The following is a 25,787-nucleotide window of genomic DNA, read 5'->3' on the forward strand; positions in this document are numbered from 1 at the left end:
AGTAAGATGACCCAGCCTAATGGTAGGAAAGTACAGGCAGCTTTCTGTGGGACCTGAGTTCTAATTAACCCTTGATTAGGTACAGCTGGAGTTTCAGGTTTCAGGCCACAGCTTTCAGTATTTGTCAAGGGAATGAAAAACCCAGAGGCAGCTGAGCTGCATCTTACCAATTCCTTTTGTTTTGATGTTGATTTTAAAGGTAAATTAACCTTGGCTGGGGATGAAATACAGGCAAGTGTAAAACTTAACCTGGTAGAATAAAGAGTTAGATTAGTGTTAGACGCTGAAACACAAGAATCATTCATTAAAACAGGTACCTCTGGAACCGAAAGATAATACTTTTTTCTTTTAAGTTGATTGTAAGGTTTCCTCTCCTCTGATTTCTGTAAAGGGATTTTGCCTTCAGAACAGGTGTCTTAGGGGCAAAGTTAAACCGCTTTTCCTTTTCCAGTGTCTGGTGCTGTGGATTAACTTCTGTGCAATATAAAGGGTCCTGTAAGTGCGTATTAACTAGAGATGTGTTTAGTTTTTACATGTCAGCTCGGGCGACCCGTGGAAAACTTCGTTTTCCAACGGGTCGCTTTTTTTTTTTCCGGCATTTTTCACTAAAAATAAAAAACCCACCCCAACCCTTAAAATTTAGTTTATTACAACCTCCCCACCCTCCGGACCCCCCCCCCCCCCTCCAAAACTTGCCTAAAATCCGTGGGTGGTCCAGCGAGGGTCCCGGGAGCAATCTTCCGCTCTCGGGCTGTTGGCTGCCAGTTAACAAAATGGCGCCAGTGGCCCTTTGCCCTTACCATATGAAAGGGGCTACCGGTGCTATTGGTCGGCCCCTGTCACATGGAAGGAGCAATGGATGGCCCGCTCCATTTTCTGAGATCCATCTCAGTATTCGGGTCCTCCTATCCATGCCAAATTGGACAATTTCTTTGAAATTTTCCAATTTGGCAAAAACGAAATGTACATCTCTAGTATTAACTGAAGCCAAAGTGAAACCAGGCTCCCGTGGCAAGTCTTCCCGCTTGCTTCTACCTACAACAAGAATACTGAAGTCTTCTGAACTAGAATATACCTTTTTAATTTGATTGCAGTATTTCTCTTTTACTGCCTTCTGAGGAAGTTACTCTTAAAAGGAATGCTGAGTGATTGTAAATTAGGTTTAACAGAATCTAGTTTAAACACAGGCGTTAACTGGCTTTGATTTTACCTTCTAATCATAGGGGAAAGAAGGCTTCAGAAGTTTAACACTGATGGTAGCTTAGCTTGAAAGTTACAAGGACCTACCTCTTCAGAGGTCAGTTGTGCTGTGACTGTGATCTTGTGTCTTAGAGGCTGGTTAAGTAGCAGCACAGTGAAAAAATTACTTCAAAGCCACTGTTTTCTGCACAACATTTTTTCACATTTCCAAAAGAGAGTTGCAGGATTAAGAAGACTGCAGTGAGGACACACTAGTTCAAATAGTAGGTACATGCGCTGGCCAGGCAATGCATTCACAGTAACAAAGGATGTAAGGCAGCGCTTTAGGAACTGGAGCTTTTGGAGGAGCATTATCAGAAATTGATATATGCACACCACAATCAAGACAAATCCCTATAGACATGGGATTTGCATAATTGCACCCCTTGCACACCTCCTATATGTTAAGATTGGGAGATTTATACATACCACATTTTGGAAATCCTTGGGGGGGGGGAGGGTATGTCCTAGGTAATTAGTACAAACTCAGAGAGCTGAGAGTTCTATTAAATCAAAATCATTTTCACTGGACTTACCAGGAAGGCAAGAAGTCATAAACCCGCTGTCATGGGGACAGTATGGCCTTGTCATCTTGTCACAACTGAGACAGAGCAGTCCAGGACTTCAGGGCAAGACAAGAGCAGATCTTCTGCCTGTACCAACCACCTCCCCAGCAGGTTGAGCCCTTGGGTTCTGGTGGCCAGTAGGACTTACGCATTGGCTGGAGTTGAGATGCTGGCGATGTAGGACTGGAGACTGAAACAAGACTTGAGTCTGAGGCTGACTGGATTCAAGGACAGGACTAGACCAGCCAAGGACAGGACCAGACGAAGATAGCACTAGACAGAACAGAGAACGAGGAACACAGGTGCCCAAAGGCCACAAAGTAATATATGGAAAAATGTGGCCACACATGAAGCCAACTATACTCAATGATGAGGCAGGGTTAAGTAGACTGGGCCTTGCTGAGTCATGGGACCACGGAGACTCTGACTAGAGCAAGAGCCAGGTGTAGCTCCAAGAGGACCTCTGGTGGCCAGGAAGCTGCATAACAGGCAGGAACCTAACAACTACAGATCCCAGGGTCAGATCTATTAATATCTAAATCAAATTTACTTGGATAATCAGACTTAGGGCCTGACTTATTAAGCTTTTTTGTCATAGCCACAGAATGGTAAAAATACATTTTTGTAAATCTGGCCTTTAGTGATACAACTCATTTAAAATTGCACTCTTGTTATTTCTTTTAAATCTAGATTTAAAATTGAATATTCAAATAAAAGTACCAAAAGTATTCAAAGACTGGGCAAATATTTGGAATATAACAGCAAATTTATGACTATTCCCATTCCAAACAGGGTCAACAAGTTCCAAACTAGTCGGACATGAAGATTCAAATCAAGCTATGAACAGTGCAATCATTTCAGATGACCTGATGGTAGCAAGTCAACATAATAAAACAGGGAAAGCTAATAATATTCCTGCATGCATGAGGAAGAGCATCACAAGGAGGAACAAGATTGGAAAGATGTATTCCATACCCTATACAAAGTTTCCAAAGGCATTCCTGCCATTGAGCATGAGGGGAGGAGGGCAGGAACACTAGAGGTGACAAGAGGGAGACTGAGGATTGGGAAGGACAATAGAGGTAAGAGTCAGAGAGGTATGAGGGGCAGTGCAAGACAAAAGATGTGAGATGACTAGGGGGAAAGAAATACGGATGGGAAAGCTTGAGGGGGGTGACTGGAGCAGATGGGAGAGAGTGACAGGAGGGTTGGTAGGGGGGATGAAAGGAAATGGTTGAAGAGAGTCAGTCATTCAGCATGGGGATGATGGTAGGAGGGAGCAAGGTTGAGACAGCCACAAAGGAGGCATCTAAGAATGGAAGCAGGGAAGAAAAGGGAGCCAGATTGGTGAGGAGGAGGGAGGGTGGAAGCAATTCAATGAGGGAGATGAAGGGCTGAGAGAGAGTAGGGAAAGAGCCAGCTAGAGGACGTGTAGGGTTGTGAAAGACAGAACTGGAGGGGAAAGAGGGATGACATTTAGCTATGAGTGGATAGAGAGGCAGAAAGTAAAGAAAGGCAGCCCAAACTTTTAACCAATGTGACCCCATTTTAACACTTGAGAATTCACATGACCCCCAGAGGATGACCAAAGCCAATTAGCAAGGTCTCCCTCCAACAGTCCCTCCACCTTCAGCATCACCACACTCCAGCTGATCCTCTCTCTCAACCTCTGCTCCTCCAGCTGATCCCCTCTTACATCTTCCCCAGCTCAGCCCACACACCCTTCATATAACCCCCAACTGATCCTCTATCAATCCCTTCTTTCTCACCCCATCTCCCTTCCCTACTCATTTTCATCCTCATCCCTGCTCTATTACCTCCCAGCCTCACCTCTCCTCTCCAATCCTTCCTTCACATCCACCGAGCTGATCCCCTTTTATCCCCAGCTCCTCTCTTACATCCTGCAGTCAGTCTTCCTTCATTCCCCCTATAAAGGATTGAATATTAGTCCCTCCTTAAAAGTCCAGGACCAGGCATTTAGCCTGATCCACCTTAAGACAGCCACAAGAGGAATCCTGGTTGCAGGGCATTTCACCTGTAAAACTGCTGCATTTCTGTTCCCGGCACTGCTGACGTAAGCAGGCTTTTTTGGTTGTTTAATTTGCCTGTAAATAATAGTCTGTAGAAGAATAGCCGGAGTCCCGCCTACTCTTTCCTCCGACAAGCTAAAGACTGCTCACGCCATGTTACACCCCCATTTTTACTCTCCACAGCCGATTCGTCGCCAGCTGTTCTAACCCTTAAAACACCTTCTGTATCTGATCCCTTCTTTCAAACAGCCCCTTCTCTAGAGATCCCCCTTGGGCCAGGACCAGCGGCAACATTTTCATTTGGGGCCCCCGGGCAAAAGGTGGATGACAACTGGCAAGAAGAGAGGGCAGGATGATGATAGGGGCAACATTTTTTTGGTTCAGTGGTGGCTGAGGTGAGCGAAGCCATGAAGTGAGCACAACTCAGCCCTCTCCCTCCTTCCTTCCTTCCCCCTCATGGCTGGTCCCAAGTCCAATGGTGATCTGCAAGTGGCAGCTGCATTATTAATAAAAGTCATCATGGGGCCGGTGAGCCAGTGCAAGCTCACAGGCCATGCAGCAGCCCTAATCCCTGAGTGCATGCTGGCTAATTCTGCTTCTGGTGCCTGAAGAATATTTGCTATTTGAGGCATTTGTGACCCCCCAGCTGAAGGTTTTATGACCCTATCTGGGGTTCTGACCCATAGGCTGGGAAACCCTGGAATAAAGAAATATAGATAAATTAGATAAAAAGGAAAAAGATTAATGTCGGAGGTAGATATAGGGGGGTAAGTGAAGAAGGAAAGATGGAAAATGGAAAGGAGATTCTGAAAAAGGAGTTAGGAGAAGAAAGACGAGGAAAGGGAAAAAAAGACTGGGATCAAAACAATTACAAAAATGAAATAAGCAGACAACAAAGCTAATAATTTTATTTTCAGTTTAATGATTGCAATATGTCAATTTTGAACATGTGCACCTCTGTATTTGCTCAGTATAGGAGAAAGTGCATTTCTGTTTCTAATTCTCCAGTGTTGCACTACATGCAGAGTCTGTCTTGTGGTTTCCAGTTTAGTTTTTGTCTTCATATTTCTTTCTAATTTGTGGTTCCTTACTCTGTATTTGGTAAGGGTCTGTCTGTTCTATGTGTATGACCAAGGAGAGGGATTCTGCTAGTGTTCAGTAGGTGAAGCAGGCAACCCAGGAGCCTCATTCTTCCACCCCTCAAACACAGGGTCTCTGCTGTTCCTTCCCGCCCAGTCCCCATTCACCACCCTAATGAATTTCTCATTCCCAGTACCCAAGTCCTGCTCAGCTTCTCCTCTCAATCCCCTAATTCTCTCTTAGACCCACCCCCAATCCCCAGTCCTCTCCGAAACTTCCTGGCCAATCCTAACTCTGGCCTCAAGTCAGCAGAGGTGTGGAGCTGATCAGGTTTTACAGTGTCCTGTTACCCTTCAGACTTTAACCCATGCATGAGGGAGAGGCACTGGTAGTAGAAGAAGTGGGTTAGAGAAGCTCCAGCTCCACGTTCTTGCTGGTTGATCTGGGCCAAGCTGAGGTGTGAGGAGGTGTCCAGGATGAATGGGGGGGTGGGGCAGACCCAGATTTAGGCATATGCGATGTAGGCAACTGCCTCCGGTGCCAAAGTTTGATAGGTACTGGCACACTACCCCCCCAGTCGCCGTGCCTCCATCCAGGAATACAGCTACTATGCCCTTCTGCGGCGCTGGCAGCAACAACAGCAGCAGCATTTCTTTGAAGAGGACTCCGAGCGCAGGGCCTGCGAGTTGGCGTGGCAGTTGCAGGGCCATGTGGCGGCCCCTCCCGTGGATTTCCTGTTACCTCAGAAATGCATGCGGAAGAGGGGGGGTCAGAGCCACTGCAGGGCCTGCGATAGCTTTCCAGCTGACAGGCCTTACACTTGAGTTCTCTTCAAGGAGTTGTTGCTGCTGGCCATTCATGGAAGAGGACAGTGGCTGCAGCCACGGAAGTGAGGGGGATATATGATAGGTAGGCCAAGGGGAGAGAGAGGAAGATCTGCTTGGAGTAATCTAAGAGGCAACCATTTTTCCCCTCCCCACCTGATCCTTTGGGTGGGGGTGGGGGGGGGAGGGAGCAGAAGACCTAATCCAGGAATATAACCCAGGTTCATTCACTTGTGCACACTGCCAGTAAGCCACTGGCCCGGCCCAGAAAACTTAATAGTTGACTGCTCAAAGATGTTTAAGACCTTGCTGAAAACGTTTTTATTCAGGCATTTTGTGACTGAGTATTTTAAATGTTTTAAAATGCCTTTCTGATTCAGTATGTTAAAATGTTTTAAAGTACCTTTATGATCGCTTTTAATATCATTGTTTCTTTTCTTGTCATTTATTGGGTTTGGTTTTTTTTATCGGGATTCTTTTGATGCAGTTTTAATGTGGTGAAGTTTTAGTCATTGTATTGTTCTTATTTTATGTACTATATATTTATGTATGTTGAAAATGTAAATCGCTTAGAGCCTTGACAGTTAGGTAATAAATAAATTTAAGCAAATAAATAAATAAATTGTGGGCTTCTAAGAATAAGATTTCATGGCATTTATTATATTATGCTGTGCTACACTGTGCTCACTAGATGGCACCCTCTAAGCACAGGATGCTAGACTTCAGAGTAGCTTTTACCAATTTGCATTGCAGTAGCTTCATAACTACTACTACTATTATTATTATTATTATTATTATTATTAAATGTGCAAAGAAAGAGCTTGTGTGAGGCAGCAGCAGCAAATTTGTAACTTACTACTCACCTCTGTGCTTCCAGAGAGTTAATTACCTGCAGTAAACTCTTGAGGTCATGGAGGCTTTAAAATACGAATGAGCACTGAGCAAGGCGCCTGAGACAAAAAAGATTTTTTTTAACACAGGCACAGAATGGAGAGAAGTCCTTTCTGAATAGGATCCATAGAACAAACTACTTTATTGATCCGATATTCAGCGCTTCTTGGCTGGATAAGTAGTGACTTATCTGGCTACGTTCAGCGGCTGCCACTTATGTGGGATTAGTTGAGGAGCGGCAGCTTCAGTTAAGTAAAGCTGCAAGGAATGAGGCTTCATGAGTCCTTCCTGAAGTGTTTTATCTACTTGGGTAGGCTGCAAGAATCGGGGCCTCTGTGCCACTATAGAAGAAAAGCAACACTGGGATGGGTGAGTGAGGAGCACAGGAACCCACACCCAGGCAGGCATGTAACTGTTTTTTGTGGGGGTTTTTTTTAGAGAACCCATTGCAAAGCACTTTCCATTCAGCAACAAAAATATAGGAGGAGTATGGCTGCCGTGTTAGTCCATTGAATGCACAGGATAATAACAACAACTTTACTTTTCTCTCTCTCTCTTCCTAATCTGAGGTACAGGGTGGAAGCATGCCTCCCGTCAGACTCCTACTCCTGCTGCTCCTGCTGGCCCCTACCAGCGACAGCCTCCCTTACAAACTCCACAGAGCCCCTTCCCTCTTCAGCTGCATCAGCGAGGCCCTGGCGGAGGCTAAGAGACGAGCCCTGGAGGAGAACTCGCTGCCCGTCAAGAGGAACTTCGACTACCTGCCCGGCGAAGGCCTTCCCTCTGAGGAGGAGGAGGAGGAGGAAGAAGAGAAAGAGAAACGGACATTCCCTGCGGCCCGCTACAAGTACCTCTCGCAGGCCCAGCTGAAGGGGAAGGTGTATCAGAACAAGGCCAAGAGCGACGACAGGACCAAATTCATCCTCTCCCTTGATGTGCCGACCCACCTCATGAACATCCTTTTCAAAATCGCCAAGGCCAAGAACTTGCAGGCAAAGGCTGCCGCCAATGCCCATATAATGGCGCAGATTGGCCGGAGGAAGTGAGACAGAGGTGGGGGGGGGGGGGGGGGGTGGGGGGTGCCAGCGGGCATGAGACTGATGTACAGCAAAGTGTCTTGTATTCTACTAGGTCAGAGAGCACTCTCTCTTGTACAATAAATGGTTGTATGCTGAGTCCTTTAAAGCTGCAGAATAATCCAAGCTCTCTACTGTCTGTCTGTCTGGCCATCCCTTTCATCATGTTTAATAGAGGACTACTTTCCCCTTTTGTACCTATACACCTGCAAGTATGTACAGGCACAGACATGCGCACACAGATGTACACATAGGGAGGCTAATTTTAAAAGTGATTTCCGCAGGTAAAAGGCATGTTTACCTGCATTAAATTGGCTGTTTAAAACCACCCTCCCTCGATGCAGTTTAAAGCGTGTTCTTCCAGCTGCACTGAAAGGTGTTCCCGGGGACATTCTAAGGTTGTTGGAGAACTGCGCGCATGGATGAGACTGAAAAATGCACACGCATACTTTTCCAGCAAAATCCTACCTGCACAAAAGGCTGTTACAAGTGACCACGTAAGAACTTTAAATCCGCAGCATTACACACAGTCTTTGTCCCAGCGTGATCAGTTTAAAAATGTTATCCCCGTACAGACAGAAAACTTTCACATCCACCAGCCTCGCGTGTGGAAGGTCTCCTAATTTGCTGTCACTAGGTAAACCCTCTGATAAACCAAGTGGGTGATTGCGAGGCTATATTCAAAAGCATTTAGCCAGCTAACTCAAAAAGTATCAGACTAAATGAAGATTTGGGTACTTATCTGGCTAGCTTTAGCTGGCTGGAATTAAGCTGGAAAAGTCACGGGAGTAACTGAGAGGAATTGATATTCAGTTAGCTGGATAACTTAACCAGCTAAGTCTGGTCAGGCCATAGAGCTGTCCTAAAGCTAGCCAGCTATATTCAACGGTGCGGATGCACTACTGAATATACCTCCAAAGTTAGCCGGATATGATTAGCTTTGCTATCTGGACAGTGACTGAACGTGGACCTCTCTGTGTGCAAAACCATTTAAGGAGAAAGTTAGGGAACTCAAAGCAAACAGGTGAGTGTGCTTCAAAACCTACCCTTGACAACTGCGCGAAAAGCAACCGTGCTCCAGTCAGCCCTCTGCTCTTTTCTTGCTCAGTCCTCAGTCTGGATAAAAGGAAAACCCAGGGCAGGGTTGCAGGCTGGGGCACACATACAATCCATCTGGGAGTGAACTGACAGGTGTGGGCCCTGAAGGCTGACCGACATTCAGTCCCAGTGTGGGATCATCGTAACCTCAACCCCATGAGCAGACGCAGAGTCAAGTAATGGAGTTCACCTACCCCTCAAATGCATCCCCTGGAGGAGGAGGAGCCTTTCCAAGGCTAGAAAAATAACGCTTGAAAGTCATGCGCAGAAAACCACAAGGATCACAAGTGGTGGAATGGGAATAGCACAGACAAGGGTCACAATAGTTTTTACAAATGCTTATTTTATGTAAATGTCTTTGGTTCTGGGAGTTCCACAGACTTGGCCCAATATGTTTTTGGCTTGGTGTTTCAGGGCAGTGAAAGGGATGGCCATTTTGGGGCATAAAAGACTACTGTGAAGCTTCCATAAGAACAAGTGTTTATTTAGAACACTTTATTAAAAAAAAAAAAAAAAAGATATGAATTTGAATACTATTAGGACCCTTCTGTGTGACACAACCCTTATACTCCACATTATGCTGCATTGTCTGGTATGTGCAGCCCCCATGTATTGCACTATACAGTAGTGCATCACTCCCATACACTGCAGCATGCTGGAGTCTCCAGTAGCTACAGTCCCCTCCCACTCCTTTGTATACTGCAGCAAGGTGGAGTATCTGGTATCTACAGCGCCCCCTCCCCCCATGCACCGCAACAAGCCGGAGCCTCTGGTATCTACAGTGCCCCCTCCCCCCCATGCGCCACAACACGCCGGAGCCTCTGGTATCTACAGCGCCCCCTCCCCCCATGCACCACAACAAGCCGGAGCCTCTGGTATCTACAGCGCCCCCTCTCCCCATGCGCCACAACACGCCGGAGCCTCTGGTATCTACAGCGCCTCCTCTCCCCATGAGCCACAACACGCCGGAGCCTCTGGTATCTACAGCGCCCTCTCTCCCCATGCACCACAACACGCCGGAGCCTTGGATCTACAGCGCCCTCTCTCCCCATGCGCCACAACACGCCGGAGCCTCTGGTATCTACAGCGCCCCCTCTCCCCATGCGCCACAACACGCCGGAGCCTCTGGTATCTACAGCGCCCCGTCTCCCCATGAGCCACAACACGCCGGAGCCTCTGGTATCTACAGCGCCCCCGCCCCCCATGCACCACAACACACCGGAGCCTCTGGTATCTACAACGCCCTCTCTCCCCATGCGCCACAACACGCCGGAGCCTCTGGTATCTACAGCGCCCCCTCTCCCCATGCGCCACAACACGCCGGAGCCTCTGGTATCTACAGCGCCCTCTCTCCCCATGCGCCACAACACGCCGGAGCCTCTGGTATCTACAGCGCCCCCACCCCCCATGCACCACAACACGCCGGAGCCTTGGATCTACAGCGCCCTCTCTCCCCATGCGCCACAACACGCCGGAGCCTCTGGTACCTACAGCGTCCCCGCCCCCCCCATGCACCACAACACGCCGGAGCCTCTGGTATCTACAGCACCCCCTCTCCCCATGCACCACAACACGCCAGAGGCTCTGGTATCTACAGCGCCCCTCCCCCCCATGTGCCACAACACGCCGGAGCCTCTGGTATCTACAGCGCCCCCCTCTCCCCATGCGCCACAACACGCCGGAGCCTCTGTTATCTACATCGCCCCCTCTCCCCATGCGCCACAACACACCGGAGCCTCTGGTATCTACAGCGCCCCCTCTCCCCATGCGCCACAACACACCGGAGCCTCTGGTATCTACAGCGCCCCTTCTCCCCATGAGCCACAATATGCCGGAGCTTCTGGTATCTACAGCGCCCCCTCTCCCCATGCGCCACAACACGCCGGAGCCTCTGTATCTACAGCGCCCCCTCTCCCCATGCGCCACAACACACCGGAGCCTCTGGTATCTACAGCGCCCCTTCTCCCCATGAGCCACAATATGCCGGAGCCTCTGGTATCTACAGCGCCCCCTCTCCCCATGCGCCACAACACGCCGGAGCCTCTGGTGTCTACAGCGCCCCCTCTCCCCATGCGCCACCACACGCCGGAGCCTCTGGTGTCTACAGCGCCCCCTCTCCCCATGCGCCACCACACGCCGGAGCCTCTGGTGTCTACAGCGCCCCCTCTCCCCATGCGCCACCACACGCCGGAGCCTCTGGTATCTACAGCGCCCCTTCTCCCCATGAGCCACAATATGCCGGAGCCTCTGGTGTCTACAGCGCCCCTTCTCCCCATGAGCCACAATATGCCGGAGCCTCTGGTATCTACAGCGCCCCCCTCTCCCCATGCGCCACAACACGCCGGAGCCTCTGGTGTCTACAGCGCCCCCTCTCCCCATGCGCCACCACACACCGGAGCCTCTGGTGTCTACAGCGCCCCCTCTCCCCATGCGCCACAACACGCCGGAGCCTCTGGTGTCTACAGCGCCCCCCCCTAATCATGCGCCACAACACGCCGGAGCCTCTGGTATCTACAGCCCCCCCTCTCCCCATGCGCCACAACACGCCGGAGCCTCTGGTATCTACAGCGCCCCTCTAATCATGCGCCACAACATGCCGGAGCCTTGGATCTACAGCGCCCCCTCCCCCCCATGTGCCACAACACCCCAGAGCCTCTGGTATCTACAGCGCCCCCTCTAATCATGCGCCACAACATGCCGGAGCCTCTGGTGTCTACAGCGCCCTCTCTCCCCATGCACCACAACACGCCGGAGCCTTGGATCTACAGCGCCCTCTCTCCCCATGCGCCACAACACGCCGGAGCCTCTGGTATCTACAGCGCCCCCGCCCCCCATGCACCACAACACGCCGGAGCCTCTGGTATCTACAGCGCCCTCTCTCCCCATGCGCCACAACACGCCGGAGCCTCTGGTATCTACAGCGCCCTCTCTCCCCATGCACCACAACACGCCGGAGCCTTGGATCTACAGCGCCCTCTCTCCCCATGCGCCACAACACGCCGGAGCCTCTGGTATCTACAGCGCCCCCTCTCCCCATGAGCCACAACACGCCAGAGGCTCTGGTATCTACAGCGCCCCCTCCCCCCCATGTGCCACAACACACCAGAGCCTCCTGGTATCTACAGCGCCCCCTCTCCCCATGCGCCACAACACGCCAGAGCCTCTGTTATCTACATCGCCCCCCTCTCCCCATGCGCCACAACACACCGGAGCCTCTGGTATCTACAGCGCCCCCCTCTCCCCATGCGCCACAACACACCGGAGCCTCTGGTATCTACAGCGCCCCTTCTCCCCATGAGCCACAATATGCCGGAGCCTCTGGTATCTACAGCGCCCCCTCTCCCCATGCGCCACAACACGCCGGAGCCTCTGGTATCTACAGCGCCCCCTCTCCCCATGCGCCACAACACGCCGGAGCCTCTGGTATCTACAGCGCCCCGTCTCCCCATGAGCCACAAACACGCCGGAGCCTCTGGTATCTACAGCGCCCCCGCCCCCCATGCACCACAACACACCGGAGCCTCTGGTATCTACAACGCCCTCTCTCCCCATGCGCCACAACACGCCGGAGCCTCTGGTATCTACAGCGCCCCCTCTCCCCATGCGCCACAACACGCCGGAGCCTCTGGTATCTACAGCGCCCTCTCTCCCCATGCGCCACAACACGCCGGAGCCTCTGGTATCTACAGCGCCCCCACCCCCCATGCACCACAACACGCCGGAGCCTTGGATCTACAGCGCCCTCTCTCCCCATGCGCCACAACACGCCGGAGCCTCTGGTACCTACAGCGTCCCCGCCCCCCCATGCACCACAACACGCCGGAGCCTCTGGTATCTACAGCACCCCCTCTCCCCATGCACCACAACACGCCAGAGGCTCTGGTATCTACAGCGCCCCTCCCCCCCATGTGCCACAACACGCCGGAGCCTCTGGTATCTACAGCGCCCCCTCTCCCCATGCGCCACAACACGCCGGAGCCTCTGTTATCTACATCGCCCCCTCTCCCCATGCGCCACAACACACCGGAGCCTCTGGTATCTACAGCGCCCCCTCTCCCCATGCGCCACAACACACCGGAGCCTCTGGTATCTACAGCGCCCCTTCTCCCCATGAGCCACAATATGCCGGAGCTTCTGGTATCTACAGCGCCCCCTCTCCCCATGCGCCACAACACGCCGGAGCCTCTGGTATCTACAGCGCCCCCTCTCCCCATGCGCCACAACACACCGGAGCCTCTGGTATCTACAGCGCCCCTTCTCCCCATGAGCCACAATATGCCTGAGCCTCTGGTATCTACAGCGCCCCCTCTCCCCATGCGCCACAACACGCCGGAGCCTCTGGTGTCTACAGCGCCCCCTCTCCCCATGCGCCACCACACGCCGGAGCCTCTGGTGTCTACAGCGCCCCCTCTCCCCATGCGCCACCACACGCCGGAGCCTCTGGTGTCTACAGCGCCCCCTCTCCCCATGCGCCACCACACGCCGGAGCCTCTGGTATCTACAGCGCCCCTTCTCCCCATGAGCCACAATATGCCGGAGCCTCTGGTGTCTACAGCGCCCCCTCCCCCCCATGAGCCACAATATGCCGGAGCCTCTGGTATCTACAGCGCCCCCTCTCCCCATGCGCCACAACACGCCGGAGCCTCTGGTGTCTACAGCGCCCCCTCTCCCCATGCGCCACCACACACCGGAGCCTCTGGTGTCTACAGCGCCCCCTCTCCCCATGCGCCACAACACGCCGGAGCCTCTGGTGTCTACAGTGCCCCCCCCTAATCATGCGCCACAAACACGCCGGAGCCTCTGGTATCTACAGCCCCCCCTCTCCCCATGCGCCACAACACGCCGGAGCCTCTGGTATCTACAGCGCCCCCTCTAATCATGCGCCACAACATGCCGGAGCCTTGGATCTACAGCGCCCCCCCCCCCCCATGTGCCACAACACCCCAGAGCCTCTGGTATCTACAGCGCCCCCTCTAATCATGCGCCACAACATGCCGGAGCCTCTGGTGTCTACAGCGCCCTCTCTCCCCATGCACCACAACACGCCGGAGCCTTGGATCTACAGCGCCCTCTCTCCCCATGCGCCACAACACGCCGGAGCCTCTGGTATCTACAGCGCCCCCGCCCCCCATGCACCACAACACGCCGGAGCCTCTGGTATCTACAGCGCCCTCTCTCCCCATGCGCCACAACACGCCGGAGCCTCTGGTATCTACAGCGCCCTCTCTCCCCATGCACCACAACACGCCGGAGCCTTGGATCTACAGCGCCCTCTCTCCCCATGCGCCACAACACGCCGGAGCCTCTGGTATCTACAGCGCCCCCTCTCCCCATGAGCCACAACACGCCAGAGGCTCTGGTATCTACAGCGCCCCCTCCCCCCCATGTGCCACAACACACCAGAGCCTCTGGTATCTACAGCGCCCCCTCTCCCCATGCGCCACAACACGCCAGAGCCTCTGTTATCTACATCGCCCCCTCTCCCCATGCGCCACAACACACCGGAGCCTCTGGTATCTACAGCGCCCCCTCTCCCCATGCGCCACAACACACCGGAGCCTCTGGTATCTACAGCGCCCCTTCTCCCCATGAGCCACAATATGCCGGAGCCTCTGGTATCTACAGCGCCCCCTCTCCCCATGCGCCACAACACGCCGGAGCCTCTGGTATCTACAGCGCCCCCTCTCCCCATGCGCCACAACACACCGGAGCCTCTGGTATCTACAGCGCCCCTTCTCCCCATGAGCCACAATATGCTGGAGCCTCTGGTATCTACAGCGCCCCCTCTCCCCATGCGCCACAACATGCCGGAGCCTCTGGTGTCTACAGCGCCCCCTCTCCCCATGCGCCACCACACGCCGGAGCCTCTGGTGTCTACAGCGCCCCCTCTCCCCATGCGCCACCACACGCCGGAGCCTCTGGTGTCTACAGCGCCCCCTCTCCCCATGCGCCACCACACGCCGGAGCCTCTGGTATCTACAGCGCCCCTTCTCCCCATGAGCCACAATATGCCGGAGCCCCTGGTGTCTACAGCGCCCCCTCTCCCCATGCGCCACAACACGCCGGAGCCTCTGGTGCCTACAGCGCCCCCTCTCCCCATGCGCCACCACACGCCGGAGCCTCTGGTGTCTACAGCGCCCCTTCTCCCCATGAGCCACAATATGCCGGAGCCCCTGGTGTCTACAGCGCCCCCTCTCCCCATGCGCCACAACACGCCGGAGCCTCTGGTGCCTACAGCGCCCCCTCTAATCATGCGCCACAACACGCCGGAGCCTCTGGTATCTACAGCGCCCCCTCTCCCCATGCGCCACAATACGCCAGAGCCTCTGGTGTCTACAGCGCCCCCTCTCCCCATGTGCCACAACACGCCGGAGCCTCTGGTATCTACAGCGCCCCCTCTAATCATGCGCCACAACATGCCGGAGCCTTGGATCTACAGCGCCCCCTCCCCCCCATGTGCCAGAACACCCCAGAGCCTCTGGTGTCTACAGCGCCCCCTCTCCCCATGCGCCACAACACGCCAGAGCCTCTGGTATCTACAGAGCCCCCTCTCCCCCATGTGCCACAACACGCCAGAGACTCTGGTATCTACAGCGCCCCCTCCCCCCCATGTGCCACCACACGCCAGAGACTCTGGTATCTACAGCGCCCCCTCTCCCCCATGTGCCACAACACGCCAGAGACTCTGGTATCTACAGCGCCCCCCCCCCCCCCATGTGCCACAACACGCCAGAGCCTCTGGTATCTACAGCGCCCCCTCCCCCCCATGTGCCACCACACGCCAGAGACTCTGGTATCTACAGCGCCCCCTCTCCCCCATGTGCCACAACACGCCAGAGACTCTGGTATCTACAGCGCCCCCTCCCCCCCATGTGCCACAACACGCCAGAGCCTCTGGTATCTACAGCGCCCCCTCTCCCCATGCAGCACAACACACCGGAGCCTCTGGTATCTACAGCGCCCCCTTGCCCCATACCTCAAAGCATGCTGGAGTCTCTGGTATCTACAGGACCCGTCCACCCCCACCCCTCCATGCGCCACAACACGCTGAAGTCTGGTATCTACAGACCCTGCCTGCTGCATTGGCTGGGATTTCCATAGGTTTTTAAGCCTCCGCCTTCTGTGTTCTCCCTCATGCTTAGTCTATGAGATTCCTTGTAATACATCCGCAGATCTCCAACAAGCTGCACGCTGAGCAGGGCTTTGTGAATACTGACCTAGAAGCACTTACTCAGGACAGCCGAGGTCATGAGAGGTGGCGACTCTCAGACCCCCTTCGCATGCCAGAAGGTCCAGGGGCAGCAGAGCAGGCGAAGCTCTTGCTGTCAAGTAAAATTAGAAAACAGGTCATGCATTCTGTACACACAGCAAGCCCTGCAGATCCCGAAGGAGATCAACAGTGAAAAAAAAAGAAAAATACAGGGTCTGAAGAATTATTTTCAGTAAAAGAAAAAAAGAAAAGTTCTGTTGGAGCGATACTTGTGTGCTAAGGCCAGAGGGCAAGCCAGCGAGCAAACACAAATATGAGCACGTGGAGGCGCTCGTGTCCTGTACAGGGAAGGTGGGCCTACCTGCTCTCTAAGGCTCCCATCGACATGCCTTTGAATATATGCTTGAATATTTCTCTGCTCTCTTTTGGTCTTATTCCTAGGTCTCCTTTCTATTTTTTATTTTTTTTTTGCCCTAATGTGTTATTTTGTCCCATTCAAATTCAAAGATTTTTTTTTTGGGGGGGGGGGGCAGGAGGGAAGGGGCAGAGCTTTCTTTTTCTCTTGCTTTTAAAGAGACAAAACCTTTCTGATTATAAATATTCAAATTAAAACGGATACTCCCGGTCTTCCAAGGATCAATCTAATGGCCACCCCGGTCCTATGGAAAACCGGGATGTATGCATTTGAATGTTTATGATAAGTAAAGCAAAAGAAAAACTATTTTAAAAAAGCCTAAATGGGACATAAGATTAAAACAATAAAGGATTTGTACAATAACGTTATCTGGACTGAGTTATGATTGCCCCTTACCCAATCGGTGTATGTAAGATGCACAGGGGTTTATTTTTTATATTTATATTTGAATCTCCTTTGCGACTTTTCAATTGGTTTTTTATTTTTGTACCCGCCTGGGGAATTTTTCGATGTTCCCTGATTAACAGGTCTTATATTTTTACTTGGGGGGGGGGGGGGCAGAGATCTTGAATTACAGCACCCTCTCCAGTGCATAAGACTGCCCTTGTCCGTGACCACATTTCCACTAATCATGTTTATATTTGCATTTTTATGCAGTGAAGTGTCGTGCACCCTCTGAAAGGGAATGTATACATCACATTTATTCAAGTTCAAAAAGCAGACAGACACCCAGCAGGTTTCCTGGCCTCTACAGGGATTTTCACCAGCTCCCTCTCAATCACGGGCGCTATAACGGTCCAGGACTCGCCACATGAAACATACAGTGGCTAATCACTTCACTATTACAAGAGCCTCTTCGGAAGGGACGGCGCCGTCACCAATGCGCTTCTATGATCGGAAGCATGGGCTTCTAGCCTGACACAAAGAAATTGCCTTTCAGAAGGGCCTGCAGGCAATTTTGTTTCCTTGTTCTTTTCCTTGGGAGAGATTTCCCTTTTGTTTTGTGTTTTCGTTCTATTGTACGTTCAGTGGTTTTATTTATTTTATTTATTTATTTAACATTTCTTATATACCGATATCCGTTCGCACATCGTATCGGTTCACAGTGAACATAAAACTTTGGGCATTGCCCTTACATATAACAAATAAAGATGGTGAACTCAGTAACATATAGATAATCTTCGGGAGGAGCCCTTAGATATAACAAGCATCAATGGGGAGATGCTGATTATAATAATTATAACTAGAACTATATACATGCGCGTGTTACCACCTTTCAATGCACACTGAACAAAAAAAACTAAACAAAACTGCATTTGTTGTTTCTTTCGGTTTTGAGAAAAAAAAATGAGAAAACGAAACAAATGTTTCTATGCCATTTTCGAGCGTAGCGTTTTTAGACTTCCCGACCCCGCCTAATCCTGTGAGTTCAGGGCTGGCCCGATTTGTCTGGACAGGCTTGGCAGGAACGCTGGAACCTCATTCAGAGATTCTCCTACCAAATTTCAGCCAAATTCGTGCAGAGAAGAGGAACCCTAGACATATGTACAGTAACGGCATCAACCAGAAGGGCTTGGCACTGAGGAAACATCTCCAAATGAGCTTTTTTCCTAAAATGCTGATCAATTAAACAATACAGCATTTTCATAAAATCCTTCATAGCCAATATAAAGTAATTTTTGTTACTAGCTTTTAAAAACAGATTGAAATCGATTGCATGTAAAAGTCAAATTAATTACCTATGGCTCTTTTCAGACAACCATGAGTATATATTAAAGACATTTACAGGGAGATTGTCAACAGGTGCAGTCGGATACAATAAGGAGGAACGCTGGTACATTTGCTGAATCCATATTAGTGGCTTTTCAGGCACCTGAAACTGCATGCACACTTTCACAATCTGTGTGCTTTCAAATGGATAAAAAAGAGACGAACAAGGAGAATGAACATTTTAGGACACTTGGTTAGAAACTAAATGCATAGATTTGCATTTCAAAAATGATATGCTCACACTAGGTATGCTGCTAACACACCTATTTTATGCTACTGTTCAACACCGTGCTTTCAGCCTCATAACAAGTCTATCTTCAAAGACAATATATGCCGGTGCCAGGGTGCCTTTTTTTTTTCCAAATCATCGGGTTTGTGTGAGCTGAATAGTATGCATGTGCATGGCCAATTGCAAGCTCTAGGAAGACAAGGTGGAAGCAGTCCAGAAAAGGCAACCAAAATGGTGTGGGATCCCTACTGGAGGACCTAAATATGTACACCCTGGAGGAAAAGAGAGACAGGGGAGATATGATACAGACTTTTAAGCACCTGAAAGGTAGAAATAATGCACAGAAATCAAACCTATTCCAATGGGGGAAGAAGCCATAGAACTAGAGGGTCATGGTATGAAATTCCGAGGGGTAAGCTCAGGAGCAACACCAGGAAGTATTTCTTCATGGAAAGGGTGGTGGATGCACGCAATGCCCTCACAGAAGAGGTGATGAAGACTAAAACGGTAATGAAGTTCAAAAGGGCATGGGCATAGAGGATCCCTAGTAGCTAGAGAAGGGGGTTCTCAATCCATTCCTTGGGACACACCTACCCAGTCAGGTTTACAGGATAGCCACAGTGCATGAGGTAGATATGCATGCACTGCCTCCACTGTATGCAAATCCATTATGGATATCTGTAGTGGGTTCTGGGAATGGGGTATTTGCCTTGTAGTCTGGATAATAGACAAACTAAGAAAATAACAACACTGGCTATGTCTTATGAGTATAATATATGCACAAAACAGGTGCTTATCGGAACACCTAAGACAAATAACAAACAAAACAAAATATATACAGTATATCAGCACAATAAGCAAGAGTAAATATCTTAATTCCCCAACTAATAAGGAATAATTATATACAAAAGCCTAGCGGAAGTTACTACTTTCCTGAAAAAGCACCCTCCAAAATGTATCAGTCGTTGGTAACCAAATAGATCTTGTAGGGAAGGCTGGACTGCACAGGGAATTCTGGGTCTCTGCCAAGCTTGTTGTGCTAGCCTGCAGTTCTTAGCAGGAATTCATAGGTGTGCACTGGGGTTATATACTTTATGGACTAGGATATGAGCTGTTCAGATTTCTTTGTAGCCCTTGATATATTGCCAAATACAGATAAGAAAAGTTTGCCATATTGTCCAGATATTCTCTGTCACATGTGTGACCACTAGCTTTGCACTTTCTCTAAATCTAACACATTCTGTAAAACACCCCAAAATAATAACCAAAAATCAGCCTATGCATCATGTCTCTGGCAATCACTACTGTCAAAAGGAATGTGTGTGTCCCAAAAGCTAAAAGTGTATCCATAAAACTTATGTCCGGTATATAATAATCCTGGGCAGTTGCCAGATGTTTCAGCTTCAGTCTCTGCAAAACGTATGCCGTGCTTGACTAATAAAACCAATCAAAATCAAGATTTAACTCTTAACCTGCTAGCTAACTTTAAATAAGTGATGGTCTTATGCTTTTAATTAAGTTCTGTTTCCATTTTGTTCTGCCTGTGACCTTGAAGCTTGTAGACTTCAAGTTAGAGGAAAGGCAGGGCTGTGGGTGAAGAGGGGGGAGGGTGAGAAGATGCAAAGTATTCCAAGCTACTTCTAATAAAGGGGGAGGGGGGAAGTTGTGTGCTATGAAGGAAGGGGGAAGCTGTGAAGAGGGTTGGGGGTGGGTCATGGGCTCTGGGCTACTAGGAAGGGAGGACGGGGGAGGCTACCTAACATCCCACAAGCCTGTAATTTCTTTAAGCAGTAATGTGTGTCTGTGTTATCTTTTCTAGCAAAAATATTCAGTACTCTCCAACAAGCTATTTGCTGACCTTGTGCACAATGTCTGTTTCTCACATCCTCATTCACCATTTTAAAAATATACTTTTACCATCAGATCTTGTGCTAACCTCTGATCATACTTTCACACATACATAGGACCTATCTGATTCCTGTCTGGTACATGTACTCTTTATGTCCTCTGTCACCTCATACTAATACAATATCCTGAAAACCTGACTAGCTAGGTGTGTCCCGAGGACTGAGTTGAGAACCTCTGGGCTAGAGGATAGAGAAATGAAGAAAAGGGTCCATCAAGTGTGTCACGATGAGAAAAAGGTTGATTAAAAAAATCGGAATATCGAATGTCTATAAATAAAGAATACATAAAAATGGCACATTTATGTGTCCCATGCTCTGTCGAAGGGCGGGAGTAGCCGGGCAGAGAGAGGGGGGTGGAAGGCACCAATCTTTTTTCTTTTTAGAAAATTTTACTCCCACATCATATAAGCACCGTTCTTCAAAAGATATTTACAACCTTCAAATTTTGCTTTATCTTGCAAAAAAAACCGTAACCTCCATTCTAAATACTATCAGCCATAATTGTCTTTGGCTGTAAATTGTAAATCTAAACTGTTTCGTAAATCATTGCACAGACATCGTGGCTGGAAGGCACCATCCTGATACAAAACCAAGCAGCCCTCGTAGTGCAAGGAGGCCGGCTTCCTATATAAAGGGCGAGGGCAGGGGGAGGCGGGGTGTTCCCTGAATGTCTATCAGGGACTGGGCCGTAAGAAGGAAAGGGCGGGGTTTCCTTGACTGAGAAGGGCGGGCTGAACTGTGCGGCGAAAGGGCGGAGTTTTCCGTGAGAAGCGACCGCGAGACGGAAAGGGGCGGAGCTTTCCTTGACTGGCACGCTGCGGAGGGGCGGAGCTTTCCTTGACTGGCACGCTGCGGAGGGGCGGGGTTTCCGGTGGCTCGCAGTCAGTGTCCGGGTTGTTAGGTGCTGCGTCCGGACCTGATTCTTCTCTCCCTTTTGCCGGTGCTGCGGGAAAAGCAGTCAGAAATGATTAAGAAATTTGACAAGAAAGACGAGGAGTCTGGTAAGGGTAACTGTTGCCGCCGCGTCCAGCCCGGGAATGGGAACCGTGAGGCCCAGTTAGGCCGCGAGGCCTCTTGACCGGTCCTGCACTCGCAGCCTGGTCAGTGGCGGAGGAGACTTTCATTGGAGCCGGGTGGCCCGGAGACAAAGGCCCCCTCCCTGAGCTGCTAGACCTGGGCCGCGCGCTCTGCTCCCCGCTGACGGCGCCCGCCTAAGCAGCTTCCAGCCGGCACTGAGCAGTGAAGACTGCCCCAGGCCATGCCCAGGGAGCTCCAGAACTGCCGCTGTCTTCACTCCCAATTTACCTCTTCCGTGAAGGATCTGAACGAGGTTCCTAGCAGTACAGCCCTGCCGCCCGATCAGACGTTCGAGAGGGGGAGCAGAAACGACACAGAGGCTGGTGGCACCTTACAGACTTGACTTTTAAAGCCATATTTACTAAGCATTTTTCTCGTAGATACAAAGTGGAAGAGAGCTTTTAGTAAATCGGCTGGAGAAAAAGACCGTATGGCCCATCCAGTCTGCCCATCTGTCAAATTAAAGTGAAAACAAGCAGAGCGATAGTACAAATATTTGGTGTAGAAAGTGCGCACTGGTGTTCTTAGACCACAATAATATATGCATGTAGAATGTGCTGAAAGGGTTCACTGCTTGCTGCTATTGCCTAGGAAAGGATCATGTACTTATTTAACATGGCAACAATAGTGAACAAGAAGCCAGAGTTGAGTCGTCAGAGGGCAGAGTGAGCGCTGGGCTGGAATGGAGGAACCAGTAAACCCCTTGCCTTTGTCTAGGTTTGTTTTTTTTTTTTAAACCCTCACATGAGATATGGGTTTGGATACCAAGAAGGATATCCAAGAGCTGAAAAGAATGCAGAGAATGGCAAATTGAAAAAAGATAGTCCATGACTTGGGCTGTAGCAACTCGGGCTGCAGTGCAGGTGATTCATCTTTAGATCTCCCATCTGTCTGGGCTAGTCAACAGGCCGATACAGTAAAGTGCGACTGCGGTTACCCTGCTTCTAACCCGCTTTCTACTCACAATTTGGCCGAGTTAGCCCAACCCGCGATTCACTATCCCTTTTACCCTATCCTTACCGCTTCTTTAAATCAACGGGTACCCCTTTCCGCCCATGGCATGTATATGAGATGTAAACGATCGGATTAGCTATACCCCCCCCCCATTCAGTAACGCGCGCCCCGACTAGCGCCTGTTTAACCTGCTAATTTACCGCCTACCCCTACCCCTGCGTTAGAGGCAGGGGTAAGGGTAGACGGCAAACTTCCCCCAAAAGAAAACCTAAAAACCTAAAATCCCCTCCTCCCGAAGCGACTGGATATGTAAAACCTAAAATCCCCTCCTCCCGAAGCGACTCGACATGTAAAATATGTAAAACCTAAAATCCCCTCCTCCCGAAGCGACTCGACATGTAAAATATGTAAAACCTAATATCCCTTCCTCCCGAAGCGACTCGACATGTAAAATATGTGAATAAGTGTAACCAACTTACTTTTTGTTTCTTTTTCAGCCCTTTCAGCCTTCTCTGCCATCCTCCGGAGGGGGCAGCCGGCGGCGAAAGCGGCTTCCAGTGGCCCCCAAATTGAAGGGCGCTCAAGCCAATGAAAGCACATGAACGCGCATGCGTGACATCACGCACGCCCGTCCATGTGCTTTCGCTGGCTTGATCGCCTGTGCACTACGGGTGTGCATTCGTCCGTCTTCGCCAGCGGGGGCCACTGGAAGCCGCTTTCGCCGCTGGCTGCCCCCTCCGGAGGACGGCAGAGAAGGCTGAAAGGGCTGAAAAAGAAACAAAAAGTAAGTTGGTTACACTTATTCACATATTTTACATGTCGAGTCGCTTCGGGAGGAGGGGATTTTAGGTTTTCAGATTTTACATGTCGAGTCGCTTCGGGAGGAGGGGATTTTAGGTTTTCAGATTTTACATGTCGAGTCACTTCGGGAGGAGGGGATTTTAGGTTTTCTTTGGTTAAAGTTGGGATCCACTTCCTGGTGCCTGTCATTTCAAATGACATTTGAAATGACAGGTACCAGCGCACCCAGGATACTGTATAGGCGCTCTATAAATCGCCTATACAGTAAAATGGATTGCGCTTCATGGACGCGTGATGGACGCGGCTTGAATTTGCATTCGATTTTAATACAGTATCGAGCGGTAGGTGAGCCGGACTGTGCGTGCGGCAAACGCGGGTGCGCCCGGCACTAACGCAGCTCTTCCTACCGCTCCTTACTGTATCGGCCCGCAAGGGAGGAAGGATTGCTGAGCCCGTCAGCAAGCATGACTGAAGGTGTGCCTAAAAAGTACCTCTGCAGCCCTTTGCCTAGTGAGTGTCCTTTTAGCCATCCATGCTTATTTGTGGGGAAGACAGTGAAGATAAGTTTAAAAAAAAGAGGAGAAAAATTTCTAAAAGTTTCTTTAGGTGGCAAGACTAATCAATTCCTTAGAAGAAAGTTTAGAGGAAAGGTTCTATAATGCAAATTACATTAAAAGATCTTGCAGTTAACTAATTGGGTAATGCACAAAATACAGGAGAGATTAGAGAGATGTAGATTTCTACATTTCCAGAAGAAATGCTGTTTAACACTTGAGTGATTAAGCTGTAGAATATTCTATCCTGCCGATATGTATAGATAAAATTAGTCAGCTGTACTTGCAGCTTTTTGCATAGGGTAGTTCTGCTTGATAAAGTAAATGTATTTGTCCTGATATATTTACTGACTGGATGGGCCAATTGATCTTTATTGGTCATTATCGATTGTGAGGCTAATATTCAGCTGACCTTGTCCTGATAAAGTTAATTGGATAACGTTGCCCATTTACTGTTTGAATATTCAGTATCAGCTGAATATCTGGTCTAAAGTCACTTGGACATAGTTTTCAAAGTAATTTTAGGCCTGCTACTTGTCTGGACAGAATTACCCAGGTGCATATCAGTAACTGCTCAGACAATATAAAACTATGCTCAAAGAACACCCCCAGCACTGCCTCTCTTGACCAGGTAGCAGCATTTCTGATCCAGGGAAGGGAGAGGATCCACTGCAAACATTTAAGCATATCTTAGGTTGTGCAATATTGAGAGAGTGGCATGTTTATGGGAAGACAGATAAGGTGCTATTCCCCCCCCCCCTCCTCATTACCCCCTGCCAATAACATATATACAAGCTGTATCAGTCACTTTAGTAGATATTGGTATCACAGGTTGTAGGACCCATGGACTGGAAGATGCCTGCTCCATTGAGTCGTATTGCTTATTTGTTGATCATGATACAGGTTCTTGCAGAGACCCAGTGCCATGCTTATCACTTTTCTTTAAGTTGGTACACAGAGAACACTGCTGTTTCTTGTGTGATTGGTAGTCCTTTTTTTTCTTTTCACTGACTTATGATATTTGCTGTGTTAAGATTAAGCCCGAGGACTGCATTCATTGGCTGTTTTTCACAGCAGAGCCCCCTCCTGCTTCCATGTCACTTGTTGCCTTTCACTTGTATTCATGTCTACTCACATGCTTATCTTGCCCTGATGCTTTTTTTTTTTTTTTGGTTCTTGTGTTACATAGGTAGCAGTTCCAATCCTTTTCAGCACTTGGAGAAAAGCACTGTTCTTCAAGAGGTAGGTCTCAAAATGTTGTGCTGGGTCATTTTTGGTCCCCTATTTTTGCTCTGGTAAACACTGAGAAATTCCCAGGAAAAATAAAATAAAAACTGAAAACGAAGGTCCCTATGAAAACCTTATAAAGAATGAGGGAGTTGTGTTTACATAACTCATTCCAAAAAGCTTTGTAAAACTCCAGAAACCCAACATAGAAGGCATGTATAGCAATCACACATACAAACATGTGTGTGCTATGTGGCTATTTAATGTTGTCATGGTCCTTGCCAGCTCATAGAGAGGATGTAAAGCTATTATAAGAACCTTTAAAACAGAAAAAAAAAAAAGAATTGGCGACCCAGTAAGACCCTCAGGGTTGGCAGAATTGGGCTTCCAGTTAGGTGACAAAGTTCTTAGTTTTAAGACAACAAGAACAGTTGCTGTGATGGCTTTCTTGGGTCTAAGGTGCTGATCCAAGGAGATGCTACTTTGGGATCACTGTTCCAGAGTTTGTCTCAGCCTTCTCCTGGGTCAGGAGTGGAGAGCCACCAGCAGGTCAGCTGAAGCAGATTGTGCATGACAGACATTTATTTATTTAAAAGTTTTTATGTACCACACCGTGGGGTAAAAGTCTTATCTGTCTAGGGTGGTTTACAATAAGACATACACAGTATCGTAACATACATCATATTTACAATAAATTATTAATTGTGCAAACACTGTAAGGTTCAGAGTAGAAAAGTTCGTTATTGTATGTATGTATTTATTTAAAAGCTCTTCTATACAGTTGTTAAGTTAGATAAGTCACAACGGTTTACAGCAAGGCACGATAATGAAAAAGTGAG

General features: G+C 49.6%; 4 protein-coding genes across 4 annotated transcripts in view; all 4 read left to right on the plus strand.

Annotated features, from left to right (window-relative positions):
- The first annotated feature begins 6,858 nt into the window (after positions 1–6,858).
- Positions 6,859–7,676, plus strand: UCN3 (urocortin 3). The gene is made up of 2 exons (XM_029617155.1): positions 6,859–6,999; positions 7,206–7,676. The coding sequence occupies exons 1-2, from the start codon at positions 6,898–6,900 to the stop codon at positions 7,674–7,676; spliced, it is 573 nt and encodes a 190-aa protein (XP_029473015.1). The 5' UTR covers positions 6,859–6,897.
- A 2,178-nt stretch (positions 7,677–9,854) lies between these two features.
- On the plus strand, positions 9,855–11,282 carry LOC115099033 (extensin-1-like). Its single transcript, XM_029616288.1, has one exon. It carries the CDS (start codon positions 9,855–9,857, stop codon positions 11,280–11,282), a length of 1,428 nt encoding a protein of 475 aa, XP_029472148.1.
- Positions 11,283–12,110: 828 nt separating this feature from the next.
- Positions 12,111–13,577, plus strand: LOC115099034 (extensin-1-like). Its single transcript, XM_029616289.1, has one exon. It carries the CDS (start codon positions 12,111–12,113, stop codon positions 13,575–13,577), a length of 1,467 nt encoding a protein of 488 aa, XP_029472149.1.
- A 7,599-nt stretch (positions 13,578–21,176) lies between these two features.
- COPG2 (coatomer protein complex subunit gamma 2) overlaps positions 21,177–25,787 on the plus strand; it is a 74,290-nt gene continuing 69,679 nt past the window's right edge. The window contains exons 1-2 of the mRNA XM_029616028.1: positions 21,177–21,336; positions 24,911–24,963. Of these exons, the coding sequence (XP_029471888.1) occupies positions 21,300–21,336; positions 24,911–24,963 (90 nt within the window). The 5' untranslated portion in view covers positions 21,177–21,299. The remainder of the gene's footprint in view (positions 21,337–24,910; positions 24,964–25,787) is intronic.

This window comes from Rhinatrema bivittatum, chromosome 9, assembly GCF_901001135.1.
Source record: "Rhinatrema bivittatum chromosome 9, aRhiBiv1.1, whole genome shotgun sequence".
Classification (NCBI taxonomy): Eukaryota; Metazoa; Chordata; class Amphibia; order Gymnophiona; family Rhinatrematidae; genus Rhinatrema; species Rhinatrema bivittatum.